The following is a 13,665-nucleotide window of genomic DNA, read 5'->3' on the forward strand; positions in this document are numbered from 1 at the left end:
CCCCGTCACCAAAGATCGATCTCTCCCATGAACCCAGGAAGAGATTGGCATACGAGGGCGCGCAGGCCGCGCCCATGGCTGTGCCGCGCCTCTGTAGGTAGTAATTGTCTTTAAAGACAAAAAAGTTGTGGGTGAGGGCAAAGCGCAGCAAGCTGAGGATTAGGTTGCACATAGGGCCGCCCAGGTCGGAGGTCCCGAGGAAATGGCGGACCGCCGACAAGCCATGCTCATGGTCAATGCATGTATAAAGTGTTTGGACGTCGGCGGTCACCAAGAGGACACCAGGGTCAACAAGGACCCCGTCAACACGTGATAGGACGTCCGTTGTGTCTCTAATATACGACGGCAGGACCTCTACTAGTGGTTTTAGAAAAAAATCTATAAACTTACATACTGCGTCACACAAACCGTCAATGCCTGACACAATCGGACGCCCCGGTGGGTTGACGGGATCTTTGTGGATTTTAGGTAGAAGGTAAAAAGTCGGTGTCCTTGGTGACCTAACCGTATGTCCTTCCAACACTTTTTTGTCTATTATCCCATCCTCTAGCGCCCTCCCAAGGATAATCTGCAACTCGGAGGAAAAGGAGGTCATTGGATTATATGATAGTTTGGTATAAGTGGAGGAATCCCTTAATTGACGGAAGACCTCCCTCTCATATTTATCGCATGGCCAGACGACGATGTTCCCCCCCTTGTCCGCGGGCTTAAATACCACATCTGTATAAGATTTTAACTCATCTATAGCCACTCTTTGTTTAAACGTGAGGTTGTCAAACCTCCGTCTTGAGGAAAGCTGTTTTAAGTCGTCGGTGACTAGACGTGTAAATATCTCTACCGCTGGACATAATGCCAAGGGGGGAAACCTCGTCGATCTGGGCATGATGGCAGATGGGAACTTACCTTGGGGTGCGATGGTCTGCTCCTCCAAGAGTTCCTCCAATGCCTGTAAGGCCTCCATCTCCATCCGAGTCGCAGACCCCTGAGGTGAGTAGTTTTTAGAATGCAGTTTTTTTAAAAACTAGCTTCCGGGAAAATAAATGAAGGTCCTTCAAAGCTACAAAGAAATCAAAGGGGTTAGTTGGAGAGAAACTCAGGCCTCTACTGAGAACCTCAATTTGATCTTTGGAAAATATGCGTGTGGACAAGTTTAATACCTGAAGGCTGCTGCTACTGCCAGCCCCTTGTTGTTTGCCTGATGGATTCTTGGTTTTGGAGGCCTGTCGTGTAACAATTTTGTTAGATTGTGACTTAGGCCCAGATTGGTTTCTAGAAGGCTCAGAGCAAGGCATATTATCATCTGATGGAATATTGGAGGCAGCGGATCTGGATCTGGATCGGGAGGTGGAGTAATTCCTAAAGCGAGGGCGTGCACGATCGTTAGAACTACGCCATCTGTACACATTACCGGTCTGTTTGTCCTGGACATCACGCTTAAATTTTCTTGCTTTTGAGTTTTGTATGTCATTGACCCATTTTTGTAAATCTACATCCACCTCATCGTTAAGTTTTTTAATAGCCTCTCCAGACATGTCCCTTCGCAGCACTTGTTGTACCCCTTCGATTTCTTCCTCTATTGCACTAAGTTTCTGCAGATCCAGACCTTTCAATAAAGTAATAAAACCCAGAGCGCAGTTTGTGGATAACTCCTCCCACTTATTTTTAAATTCATCGTCCATGATGGAAAATGACGGAAATACTTGAACTCTCAAACCACGTGGTATTAGACCCCCTTCTAGATATTTTTCAAGGTAAGCATGGTTCCACCACACCCTTGTTCTTCGTCGCAATAGCTCTTTAAATTGTGCAATCGTCTCCTGTAGATCCCTACCCAGCCCATCCGGGCCCCCATTCAAACCATCCTTAAAAGTGTCATTAATTTGGGCATGCCAAGTGGAATCCCGCGCCCGGAAATCCATTATAAGCCTGCAAAAAACTGTGATGAACGCAGAGACATAAATTAGAACAGAACTAGGCAACATATTATCTGGGAAATTTAGAACACTGAATCGTGCCAGAAAAACCCAAAGTCCCAAGGACAAAGAAACTCCATAAGAATGATAGAAAAAAAGGAGTAAAACAGAGAAAGCAAATACTACAAATAATTTTATTTAGTCATACAAAAGTTAATACATGCAAGTATAATAGCAATATAAAAAGGATGGTAAGGATAGAGTGAGTCCCCACCAGTATAAGCCACCACCTAAATAGAAATATAACTTATCTACTAGTAGTAAGAAGGCAGCCGCCCATATACGTAAGGTTAGCCCTGGGAGACACAAATTCATCCCCCACACTAAGAATACTGGCAACCAACTAGGCGCTTACCGGCAAGATATGTATATTAAGATATATTTCAATTGAATTTATTATATCATCATGTGATCTATGTACCTGTGCATCCTCCTGGCCCCCTATTCGAGTGGGTCCCTTGGTGGGATTTTTGTCCATTTTTATTGTGGTTTTATTTATTATTTTCTCCTTTTTTTTATTCTTTTCAGTTCGTATAATATGCATTTGATGTCCCCTGACCCTTCTTGGACTCCTCATTGGACCATCTTTGCTGCAGCTTTGAACTTTGTCTATTGGCTATTTTTTAGCTGAATGCTATACATACAATGTATTTTCATCTATGGCAATTATTTGCCTAATTTGTATATTTTTGATAAATTGAGAATCTTGTTTATCTGGCATGTATGTGCGTATATATATTCATTGTATGTTCCCCTTGTTCTGAGTGCGCATGCGCGGCCTTTGGCTGCCTTGGTTCCCGGTCCGTGCGGCGTCTATCTGCCTCGCGCAGGCGCGGTGGGACTCTTTCCCACCGCGTCTGCGCGATGCTTGAGGCCGTTCCGGACCTGGGGCGGTGGGCGCCATGACCGCGCATGCGCCGCAACTATGGCCATGATTGGCAGAATCTTCACACGTGATTACTCACTATTTGAGAGGTCCCATAATGGTCTGGGGCATTCCCCTTGAAAAAGCTAAAGCACCCACGCTAGCGAAACGCGCGTCGGGGGTTCCGTTGGACTGAATCCTACCCGGTACACGCCACCTCCATATCTTGCCGGTAAGCGCCTAGTTGGTTGCCAGTATTCTTAGTGTGGGGGATGAATTTGTGTCTCCCAGGGCTAACCTTACGTATATGGGCGGCTGCCTTCTTACTACTAGTAGATAAGTTATATTTCTATTTAGGTGGTGGCTTATACTGGTGGGGACTCACTCTATCCTTACCATCCTTTTTATATTGCTATTATACTTGCATGTATTAACTTCTGTATGACTAAATAAAATTATTTGTAGTATTTGCTTTCTCCGTTTTACTCCTTTTTTTCTAATTTACCAATAGGTGCAGTAGATTCTAACAAAACCAACAGACTCAGCATTCGTGATCTGCATGTCTTTGATTCCGAGTATTAGAATAATTAATTGAAAGAGGGGGTGTTCAAAATAATAGCAGTGTGGAGATCAATTAGTGAGGACAGTCATTCTGTAAAGAAACCAGTGTGAATCAGGTGGCCCTTAGTTAAGGGTGAAGCCAGGACATGTGGTACATGCATTTCTCCTTGAAAGCCTGAGAAATAATGGTCGTTCGAGACATTGTTCAGAAGAACAGCGTACTTTGATTCAAAAGTTGATTGGAGAGGGTAAAACTTAAAAAGAAGTGCAGATAATGACCAGCTGTTCAGCTAAAATGATCTCCAATGCTTTAAAATGGAAAGCCAAACCAGGGAGACGTGGAAGAAAACCGAAGAATACCATTCAAATAGATGTAAGAATAACCAGAATGGCAAAGGCTCAGCCAACGATCAGCTCCAGGTTACCTGTGAGGACTGTGACAGAAGACGCCTGTGTGAAGCTAATCTCTTAGCGAGAAGTCCCTGAAAAGTCCCACTGTTAAATAAAAGACATGTACTGAAGGGGATGCAATTTGCTACAGAACACATCATCTGGCCTAAAGAGAAATGGAGAAACATTTTGTGGACTAATAAAAGTAAAATTGTTCTTTTTGGGTCCAAGGGCCGCAGACAGTCAGACGACCCCCAAACTCTGGATTCAAGCCACAGTATGCTCTGAAGACAGTGAAGCATGGTGGTGCAAGCATCATGATATGGGCAGGTTTCTCTTACTATGGAGCCAGATATTTACAGCATACCAGGGATCATGGACCAGGTTGTATACAGTGCCTACAAGTACTATTCAACCCCCTGCAGATTTAGCAGGTTTAATAAGATGCAAATAAGTTAGAGCCTTCAAACTTCAAACAAGAGCAGGATTTATTAACAGATGCATAAATCTTACAAACCAAAAAGTTTTGTTGCTCAGTTAAATTTTTATAAATTTTAAACATAAAAGTGTGGGTCAATTATTATTCAACCCCTCGGTTTAATATTTTGTGGAATAACCTTTGTTTGCAATTACAGCTAATAATCGTCTTTTATAAGACCTGATCAGGCCGGCACAGGTCTCTGGAGTTATCTTGGCCCACTCCTCCATGCAGATCTTCTCCAAGTTATCTAGGTTCTTTGGGTGTCTCATGTGGACTTTAATCTTGAGCTCCTTCCACAAGTTTTCAATTGGGTTAAGGTCAGGAGACTGACTAGGCCACTGCAACACCTTGATTTTTTGCCTCTTGAACCAGGCCTTGGTTTTCTTGGCTGTGTGCTTTGGGTCGTTGTCTTGTTGGAAGATGAAATGACGACCCATCTTAAGATCCTTGATGGAGGAGCGGAGGTTCTTGGCCAAATTCTCCAGGTAGGCCGTGCTATCCATCTTCCCATGGATGCGGACCAGATGGCCAGGCCCCTTGGCTGAGAAACAGCCCCACAGCATGATGCTGCCACCACCATGCTTGACTGTAGGGATGGTATTCTTGGGGTCGTATGCAGTGCCATCCAGTCTCCAAACGTCACGTGTGTGGTTGGCACCAAAGATCTCGATCTTGGTCTCATCAGACCAGAGAACCTTGAACCAGTCAGTCTCAGAGTCCTCCAAGTGATCATGAGCAAACTGTAGACGAGCCATGACATGACGCTTTGAAAGTAAAGGTACCTTACGGGCTCGTCTGGAACGGAGACCTTTGTGGTGGAGTACGTTACTTATGGTATTGACTGAAACCAATGTCCCCACTGCCATGAGATCTTCCCAGAGCTCCTTCCTTGTTGTCCTTGGGTTAGCCTTGACTCTTCGGACAAGCCTGGCCTCGGCACGGGAGGAAACTTTCAAAGGCTGTCCAGGCCGTGGAAGGCTAACAGTAGTTCCATAAGCCTTCCACTTCCGGATGATGCTCCCAACAGTGGAGACAGGTAGGCCCACCTCCTTGGAAAGGGTTTTGTACCCCTTGCCAGCCTTGTGACCCTCCACGATCTTGTCTCTGATGGCCTTGGAATGCTCCTTTGTCTTTCCCATGTTGACCATGTTTGAGTGCTGTTCACAAGTTTGGGGAGGGTCTTAAATAGTCAGAAAAGGCTGGAAAAAGAGATAATTAATCCAAACATGTGAAGCTCATTGTTCTTTGTGCCTGAACTACTTCTTAATACTTTAGGGGAACTAAACAGAATTCTGGTGGGTTGAGGGGTTGAATAATAAATGACCCTCTGAAAAAACTTTTCCCAATTTAAAAAAAAAATAAACAAAGAAATAACATTCTTTTTTGCTGCAGTGCATTTCACACTTCCAGGCTGATCTACAGTCCAAATGTCACAATGCCAAGTTAATTCCAAATGTGTAAACCTGCTAAATCTGCAGGGGGTTGAATACTACTTGTAGGCACTGGATATTAAAATACTTAAAGAGGTCATGTTGCCTTACACTGAAGAGGATACGCCCTTGAAATGGGTGACAACGACAATAAACACACCAGTAAATGAGCAAAATCTTGGTTCCAGCCCAGCAAAATTGAGGTTATGAAGAGGCCAGCCCAATCCCTGGACCTTAAAGGGAACCCGTCAGCCCCAAAATTGAAGATGAGCTAAGCCCACCAGCATCAGGGGCTTATCTACAGCATTCTGTAATGCTGTAGATAAGCTCCCAATGTATCCTGAAAGATGAGAAAAAGAAGTTAGATTATACTCACCTGGGTGGGCAATCCGATCCGATGGGCATCGCGGTCCGGTCCGGGGCCTCCCATCTTCTTGTGATGACGTCCTCTTCTTGTCTTCACGCTGCGGCTCTGGTGCAGGCGTACTTTGTCTGCTCTGTTGAGGCCGGAGCAAAGTACTGCATTGCGCAGGCGCTGGGCCTCTCTGACCTTTTATCTGACCTCTTTATCTCATCTTTCAGGATACATTGGGTGCTTATCTACAGCATTACAGAATGCTGTAGATAAGCCCCTGATGCTGGTGGGCTTAGCTCATCTTCGATTTTGGGGTGACAGGTTCCCTTTAATCCGATGGAACACTTGTGGGGTGACATCAAAAATGCCGGTTTTGAGGCAAAGCCAACAAATGCCAAAAAATTGTCTGATATAGTCTGAGCATCCTGGGCTGGAATAACAGGTGACAGGGGCCAGAAGTTGGTTGGCTCCAGGCAACATAGCAGTTCTAAAAAGCTGTAGGTATACACCTAAATATTAGGTTAGGGATTCACAGGAATGATAAATCCGCAAAATAAGTACATATTGTGAGTTTGTAAAGACAAATGCAGACTCTGCTATTTATTAGAACAGCCCAATATTCATTGTTTGTTGTTTTCTGTGAAGTATTTACAAATTATCTACATTTTTCTTCATGTTTTGAATTAGTAAACAGCATGCAATGTCCCCAATGCTGGAAATAAAAACCATAAAAGGGTATGTGCACACGATGCAGATTTAGTGCAGAATTGGTGCAGATCTGCACTGTGATTTAGGCTATGTGCACACGTTGCAGATTATTTGCGGTTTTTTAGCGTTTTTGCGCTATAAAAACACTATAAAACCGCAAATAATCTGCATACATTAAGCATCCCATCATTTTTAATGAAATCCGCAATTTCTGTGCACATGATGTGCGTTTTTCCGCATGAAAAAGGCATTGCGGAAAAATAATGAACATGCTCATTAATTTTGCGTTTTTTTCGCAGATTTTCCACTGTCTAACGCATTGGGAAATGTCCAGAAAAAAACGCGCAAAAAACGCGCCAAAAAACGCATGCGGATTTCTTGCGGAAATCCGGCAGAAATGTCCGGATTTTCACAGGAATTTTCTGCATGAATTCCTGAACGTGTGTAGGGGGCCAGTACAATGTACCGGTAAATCAATGTGAAAAAAAAAGCGCTGTGCACATGGTGTAGAAAAATCCACGCAGAAACGCTGCAGATTTCATGTGCATGTCACTTCTTTTGTGCGTTTCTGCACCCCTCCATTAATAGAAATCCGCAGTGGTAAAATCTGCACAAAAACTGCACAAAATCTGCATCAATTCCGCACTAAAACCGCATAAAAAAACGCACCTGCGGATTCTGCCAGGAGATGCAGATTTAGTGCAGAAAACTCTGCACCACATTTCCTACGTGTGCACATAGCCTAAGGCTATGTGCACACGTTGCGGATTCTCTGCGGATCCGCAGCGTTTTTTGAGGTGCAGAAACGCTGCAGATCCGCAATTGATTTACAGTACAATGTAAATCAATGAGAAAAAAAAAAAATGCTGTGCACACTTTGCGGAAAATCCGCTGTGGAAACGCTGCGGTTTAAAAGAAGTAGCATGTCACTTCATTTTTGTGAATCTGCAGCGTTTTTGTACCCATTCCATTATAGAAAACCGCAGGGGTTAAAAACGCAGCAAATCCGCAAGATAACCGCAGCAAAAAACGATGCGGAACCGCACAAAAAACGCGACAAATCCGCAGGTGTGTTTTCTGCCAGGAGAGGCAGAATCCGCACCAGAAATTCCTAAGCCTAATCCACAATGTGTGCACATACCCATAAGGTTTTGTGATTTACTCATGTTTTTGAACACACTGCTATTATTTTGAGCACTACTGTATCAACACAAAGTAAGGTGTTCTAAGTATTTTAAACATTGCAACGTGCCTGTGTATTCAGCCCCCCACAGTCAGTACTTTGTAGGACCACCCTTCACTGTAATTACTTAGTCTTTTAGGGTCTGTCTCTACCAGCTTTACACATCTAGAGGTGACATTGTGATCCGCTCTTCTTTGTAGATTACCTCTAGCTCAGTGAGGTTGGATGGAGACGTCTATGAACGTCAATTTTCAAGTCTTTCCACGGATTCTCAGGGTATGTGTCCACGTTCAGGAAACGCTGAGTTTTTGACGCAGCGTTGAGCAGCATGCATAAAAAACGCAGCGTCCAGATGTTACAGCATAGTGGAGGGGATTTCATGAAATCCTGTCTCCACTATGCAGTAAAAGACGCATGCGGCACACCCGAGAAAACTCACATGCGGCTCGTCTTTTAAGAACGAGCATGTCCTTACATTGCAGAAAAACCTCAAGGACAACGCAGGTGACCTGCCAGTGACCTCAGGTGCAGATTTGGTCAGGATTTTACCTGCATAAAATCCTGACCAAATCCTGAAGCAATCCTGAACGTGGACACATACCCTCAGTGGGATTTCGGTCTGGACTGTGACCGGACCATTCACACACATGAATATGCTTTGATATAAACCCTCCATTGTAGCTCCGGCAGGATGTTTAGGGCCATTGTCCTACTGGAAGGTGAAGCTACGCCCCAGTCTCAAGTCTTTTGCAGCCTCTAACAGGTTTTCCCAATAAAATAGGGTAAGTTCACACTTGGCGTTTGTTTTTTTCTGCAGCAAAACCTTATCTCTTGGCAGGAAAGAAGCTACAGAAAAAAACATGTTTTCCTCGCTCGGTTTTCTGCTGCAGTTTTTGCACGCTATATTTGTCTTTTGTGCATGCCGATAAAGTTTAGTGTTGAAAAAAAGTCCTATTCTATAGAATCCGGTTTTGGCACAAAGAACGCAGTAAAACCTGCGAATTTGGTGCATTTTTTCAGCAACCATTCATTTGAATAGGTGAAAAAAAAAACGCTGAAAGAAGTGACGTGCTCCATCCATTGTGAAAAAAAACACACAAAGCACAAAATCCTGATGACAAAAAAGAACAAAGCTGTGTGCAGGAGACTTCTGAAATCTCATAGACTTTGCTGGTACTGTAAAAAGCAGCTGAAAATTTGAATAAAAAATGCTGCAAAAACGCCCAGTGTGAACTTAACCTAAGTTGGAGGGTGTAACATGAGAATTGTGGAAAAGTTCATGGGGTATGAATATTCTTTCAAGGCACTGTATGTATTACACTTCTTTCTACCTCCCTGGATTCAATACTAAGACGCTCTCCGACAGTGGACGTCCTCATAGACGCAGCTTACTGTGTATGGGGCAGATGCTAAACAGAAGAGATGGCAGCAGGACACAATGTAGGAGGAGGACCGAGCCGGAGGAGACAATGTGCTGATCCGGCCAATATTCTGCTGGAAACCTTGTGCCATTTACCTAGGTCTCTTCTTCATGGCAGCAGTACTCCTCAGAGCAGGGCCCTCTTCCAGCAGGGTAATGCCACTGTTACCAGGCAAAAATGGTTCAAAGTGATGACTGGTCCTCCACATCCCCCTGCAGAGGAGCATCTGTGGGAAGTCTGATCCCCGGAGACCATAACTGACGACTTAGGCTGGTTTCACATTTGCGTTTAAAAAAAAAAAAAAACGCAGGTGGTGAAAAAACGCATGTAAACGCGTGCAAACGCTGCGTTTTTTAGACGCATGCGTTTTTGCATGCGGTAAAAAAAACGCGGCGTTTTGACGCGTTTTTTCATGCGTTTGCGTTTTTGAAACGCATGCTGAGAAGTGTGTGACAGCTGCCAATCATCAAAATCAACTAGAAAACCCACTATAAATAGAAATAGCTAGGGTTAGGGTTAGGGGTAGGGTTTGGATCCCTAGGGTTAGGGGTAGCTTTTTATTAGAAGAATGTCCTGGTCACCAGGTCACTGATAAGCCACCCCCCACCATCAAGGTGATAAAGGGATCCAAACCCTAACCCTAGGGATCCAAACCCTAACCCTAGGGATCCAAACCCTAACCCTACCCCTAGGGATCCATAGGGATTGGCTATTATGTTGACCTGGTGACCAGGACATTCTTCTAATAAAAAGCTTTGTTCAATGTGGACACCCCAAGATATACGGTATTGCTATAGAGTACTAAAAATATTAACTCGTAGAGTATTCACTGTCATATTGTTAGGGTTTGGATCCCTAGGATTAGGGTTAGGATCCCTTTATCACCTTGATGGTGGGGGGTGGCTTATCAGGGTGTATTCTTGTTTTTTTCTATAAAAACGCATGTGTTTACATAGACAATACTTTTTTTGCCGCAAAAAAACGCCTCTAGAAATTACTACATGTTGCATTTCTGCGACAGAACGCATGCAGCAAAAAAACGCATGCGTGGTTAAACGCGGCCAAACGCGTACAAAAAAAACGCATGCGTTTTTAATGTTAAACATAGGGAAAAAAACGCATGTGTTTTTTTCTGTACAAACGCTGCAGATCAAAACACAAGTGTGAAACCAGCCTTACAGGACTTGTAGGATCTGCTCAGTGCCAGATACCACCTGAAGCCTTCAGAGATCTTCTGGAGAGTCTGACTTCATGGATCAGAGGTGACATGAGGGCACCTCCACTATATGAAGTGGTTTTAATGTTCCGGCTGATTGCTGTATACATCTCACTGCAGTAGTGTTAGGAATAAACCTTATACAGAGGTGGGTATGATTGTCTTCTACCTAGCTGGACAAGTCCACTATAAAAGCGAGTCACACAGCGCCAACCTAGCCCGTCCTGAGCCCGCGGGGGCAGAGTCACCCCCTGGGGTCGCTGCCTACAGGGGCTGAAATCGGAAACTTTACTAATGCAGATCTCAGAATAAACCCCAACATTATAGACATTGCACCCAACAATCACTCACCAGCCGCCATCTCCATAGCCACCGGGAGCGGAGTCGCCACCATTGGGGTAGTAGTACCTGTGGGTTGGTGGCGCACATTGGCGAGGCGAGACAGACCAGGGGGGCAGATATTAGGGGCCTGGGGCCAGAAGTCACATGTCACCTCTCTGTGACCTCCCTGCTGCAGTGACCCCCTGTGACCAGCAGAGGCGCTCCTGCAGGTGGAGGGAGCCCTGCTCCGGCTGCTGTCTGCGCTGCCTCCAGCAGGGGGAGTGCTCGTAGCATGATCAGCAGCAGGACGCACCACCCTACGAAGGGGCAGCAGGACACAGCTATCACAGGAGTCGGGGTCACCGGAGCGGCCTGAAGGAAGACCTATGTGCGGGGAACGGGCCGCACGCCTCCGAGCTGGACTAGGACTGAAGCGGGAGGGCGGGCGGCGGCGGCGCTGAGGCCGAGCTGGTGGCGGGGGCTCCTCGGGGGCGTCAGTGCGCCCTACTGTAGGGTAAGAGTGCTCTTCTGCCACCAGGTCCTGCGCCATTCTCGCCATCTCCTCGCTTTGTGACATCCCTGACAGAGGAGGAGAGCGCTGCCCCGGGACCCGCCGCCAAATACGGGACTACTGGGGCAGAGACCGTATCACTTTATCAAGCCCCGCCCCTTACACTATCTGGACCAATCACCTTTCATGTGGACGCATCCACTTGGGTTCCTGCCCACCCCTGCAGTCTGTGGTACCTTCCTCCTCAGGCAGTTTGGGGCCTCTATAATGGCGGTGACTGGACAGACAGGAGCTAGACTCACTCCTCACCGACACAGGACGGGGACATGTTACTCAGCTGCAAGTGATGAACAAGAGGGAACAACATTACTAAATTGTCTCCATTTATTATCATTATGAAGCATGTACAGAAATTCCGGCCCTTACAGCCTTGGCTGCTATCACTGAGGGTGTTATTGGCTGCCGCGCTAAATGCACTTGGACGAATTCATCAAGATCCGCTGCTGGCAGCTCCCTGTGTAATTGCCAATCAATGACGTCCCAGATGTACTGGAGGGAGACAAGTCCGGAGAGGCTGCAGCCATGGTAGCACGCTTAGGTCACGCCGGCTGCTCACAGTAGAACGAGCGATCAATGTCAGTGTACCTGGATTGACGACTAGAGGGGTCTGGCTGCAGAACGTCCGACACCTAACCCTATAATAAGGACCAGTGTGGTGTTCCCTGGTGAAGGCCTCTTCATGGCATTGCCCACATGGTCTCCATTTATGGGGTTACCACTGCGTTTGAGACAAGCAGAACTGATCACTGCAGACGACAGACCTCTGGTCCAGCCTCTAATGCCGTATTCCTGCACCATAATCACGTATGAGAGCGGCGCCGCGCGGTGAATGGAGAGGCTTTCATAAGGGAGCCTCACACCAGTCCTACTCCCGGGATTATGTGGGATGGCATCATTTATGGTATATGCGGACCCCTCTATTCTTCATTCCAGGTACACTGACAGCTCAGCGTTACATTGATGTGGTTGTGGAACTAGTGGCAGAGTCTTGGTCTCCAATTGCACAGGGAGCTGCCAGCAGCGGACCTTGATGATTTGGCCAAGTGCAGTCAGTCAGGCAGAACCTTCCTCCGACAACCATTCCTCAGTGATAGCAGCTGATGGTGTAGGTGCTGGGATTTCTGTATGTGGCGCTTTTTCTCCGATCTGAATAAATCGAGATGTTTTAAAACAATTTGTTTCTATTTTTCGTCATTTGCATATTATTAACACGTCTGTCCATCCTGTGATTTCCATAATTCCCAGACTTTTCCTACTTGGGGCTGCAACTTCAGTGTTGAGGAATGTAGACAGATATTTCTGTAGATGGGAGGTGGAGTGATAGGAGACGTCTCGGTGATACATGATGTCAAGACACTGTATGGCAGAACATGAGCTGCGGGCTTACTCTACTGCTGGGTGTCCACCATCCAGAACGGCGGCGTCCAGAACGCTGCGTTGTACATTACAAGCACGGTGGATAGTCTCCGGAACACAAATGGCCACAATACAGTGTGTTGGATGCGGGAAATCCGCACGGTTCAGTGAACTCGTGGATTTATCTGTGTGATTAGAACACAGCGCTTTAGCTACAGCGAATATACACGGTGTCTGAAGCAGAGAACCGTCACCTAACAGCTCTAATCCGACGGCCATCCAGTGGATCTCATCTGTCAGTGGCGGAACCTGAAGCTTATGGGCCACTATGCAGAATGTGTCCCAGGCCCCCAAATACCACGGGTCAGTATTGGTCTCGTATAGATCTTTTCAGCTTTTCTATGCTCCAAGGCCTGGGTGTGACTACAACCCCTATGGGCTGCGGCTGCTATGGGCTGTGACTGCTATGGGCTGTGGTTGCTATGGGCTGCGGCTGCTATGGGCTGTGACTGCTATGGGCTGCGGCTGCTATGGGCTGCGGCTGCTATGGGCTGTGACTGCTATGGGCTGTGGTTGCTATGAGCTGCGGTTGATATGGGCTGCAGTTGCTAAGGGTTGCGGTTGCTATGGGCTGCGACTGCTATGAGCTACGGCTGCTATGGGCTGCGGTTGCTATGGGCTACGGCTGCTATGGGCTGTGACTGCTATGGGCTGCGGTTGCTATGGGCTACGGCTGCTATGGGCTGTGGCTGCTATGGGCTGCGGTTGCTATGGGCTACGGCTGCTATGGGCTGCGGCTGCTATGGGCTGTGGCTGCTATGGGCTACGGCTGCT

General features: G+C 46.4%; 1 protein-coding gene across 3 annotated transcripts in view; it reads right to left on the minus strand.

The window, feature by feature from the left end:
* LOC143781416 (MORN repeat-containing protein 3-like) overlaps positions 1–11,921 on the minus strand; it is a 50,815-nt gene extending 38,894 nt beyond the window's left edge. For 2 of the 3 annotated variants that reach the window (XM_077268014.1, XM_077268015.1), the window contains exon 1: positions 10,935–11,575. In XM_077268014.1, the coding sequence (XP_077124129.1) occupies positions 10,935–11,481 (547 nt within the window). In that variant the 5' untranslated portion in view covers positions 11,482–11,575. Of the gene's footprint in view, positions 1–10,934; positions 11,576–11,596 lie in introns of those variants that run through there. The other variant, XM_077268016.1, reaches the window with a different exon arrangement.
* Positions 11,922–13,665: the final 1,744 nt, after the last annotated feature.

Source organism: Ranitomeya variabilis, chromosome 6, assembly GCF_051348905.1.
Source record: "Ranitomeya variabilis isolate aRanVar5 chromosome 6, aRanVar5.hap1, whole genome shotgun sequence".
In the NCBI taxonomy this organism is placed as follows: domain Eukaryota; kingdom Metazoa; phylum Chordata; class Amphibia; order Anura; family Dendrobatidae; genus Ranitomeya; species Ranitomeya variabilis.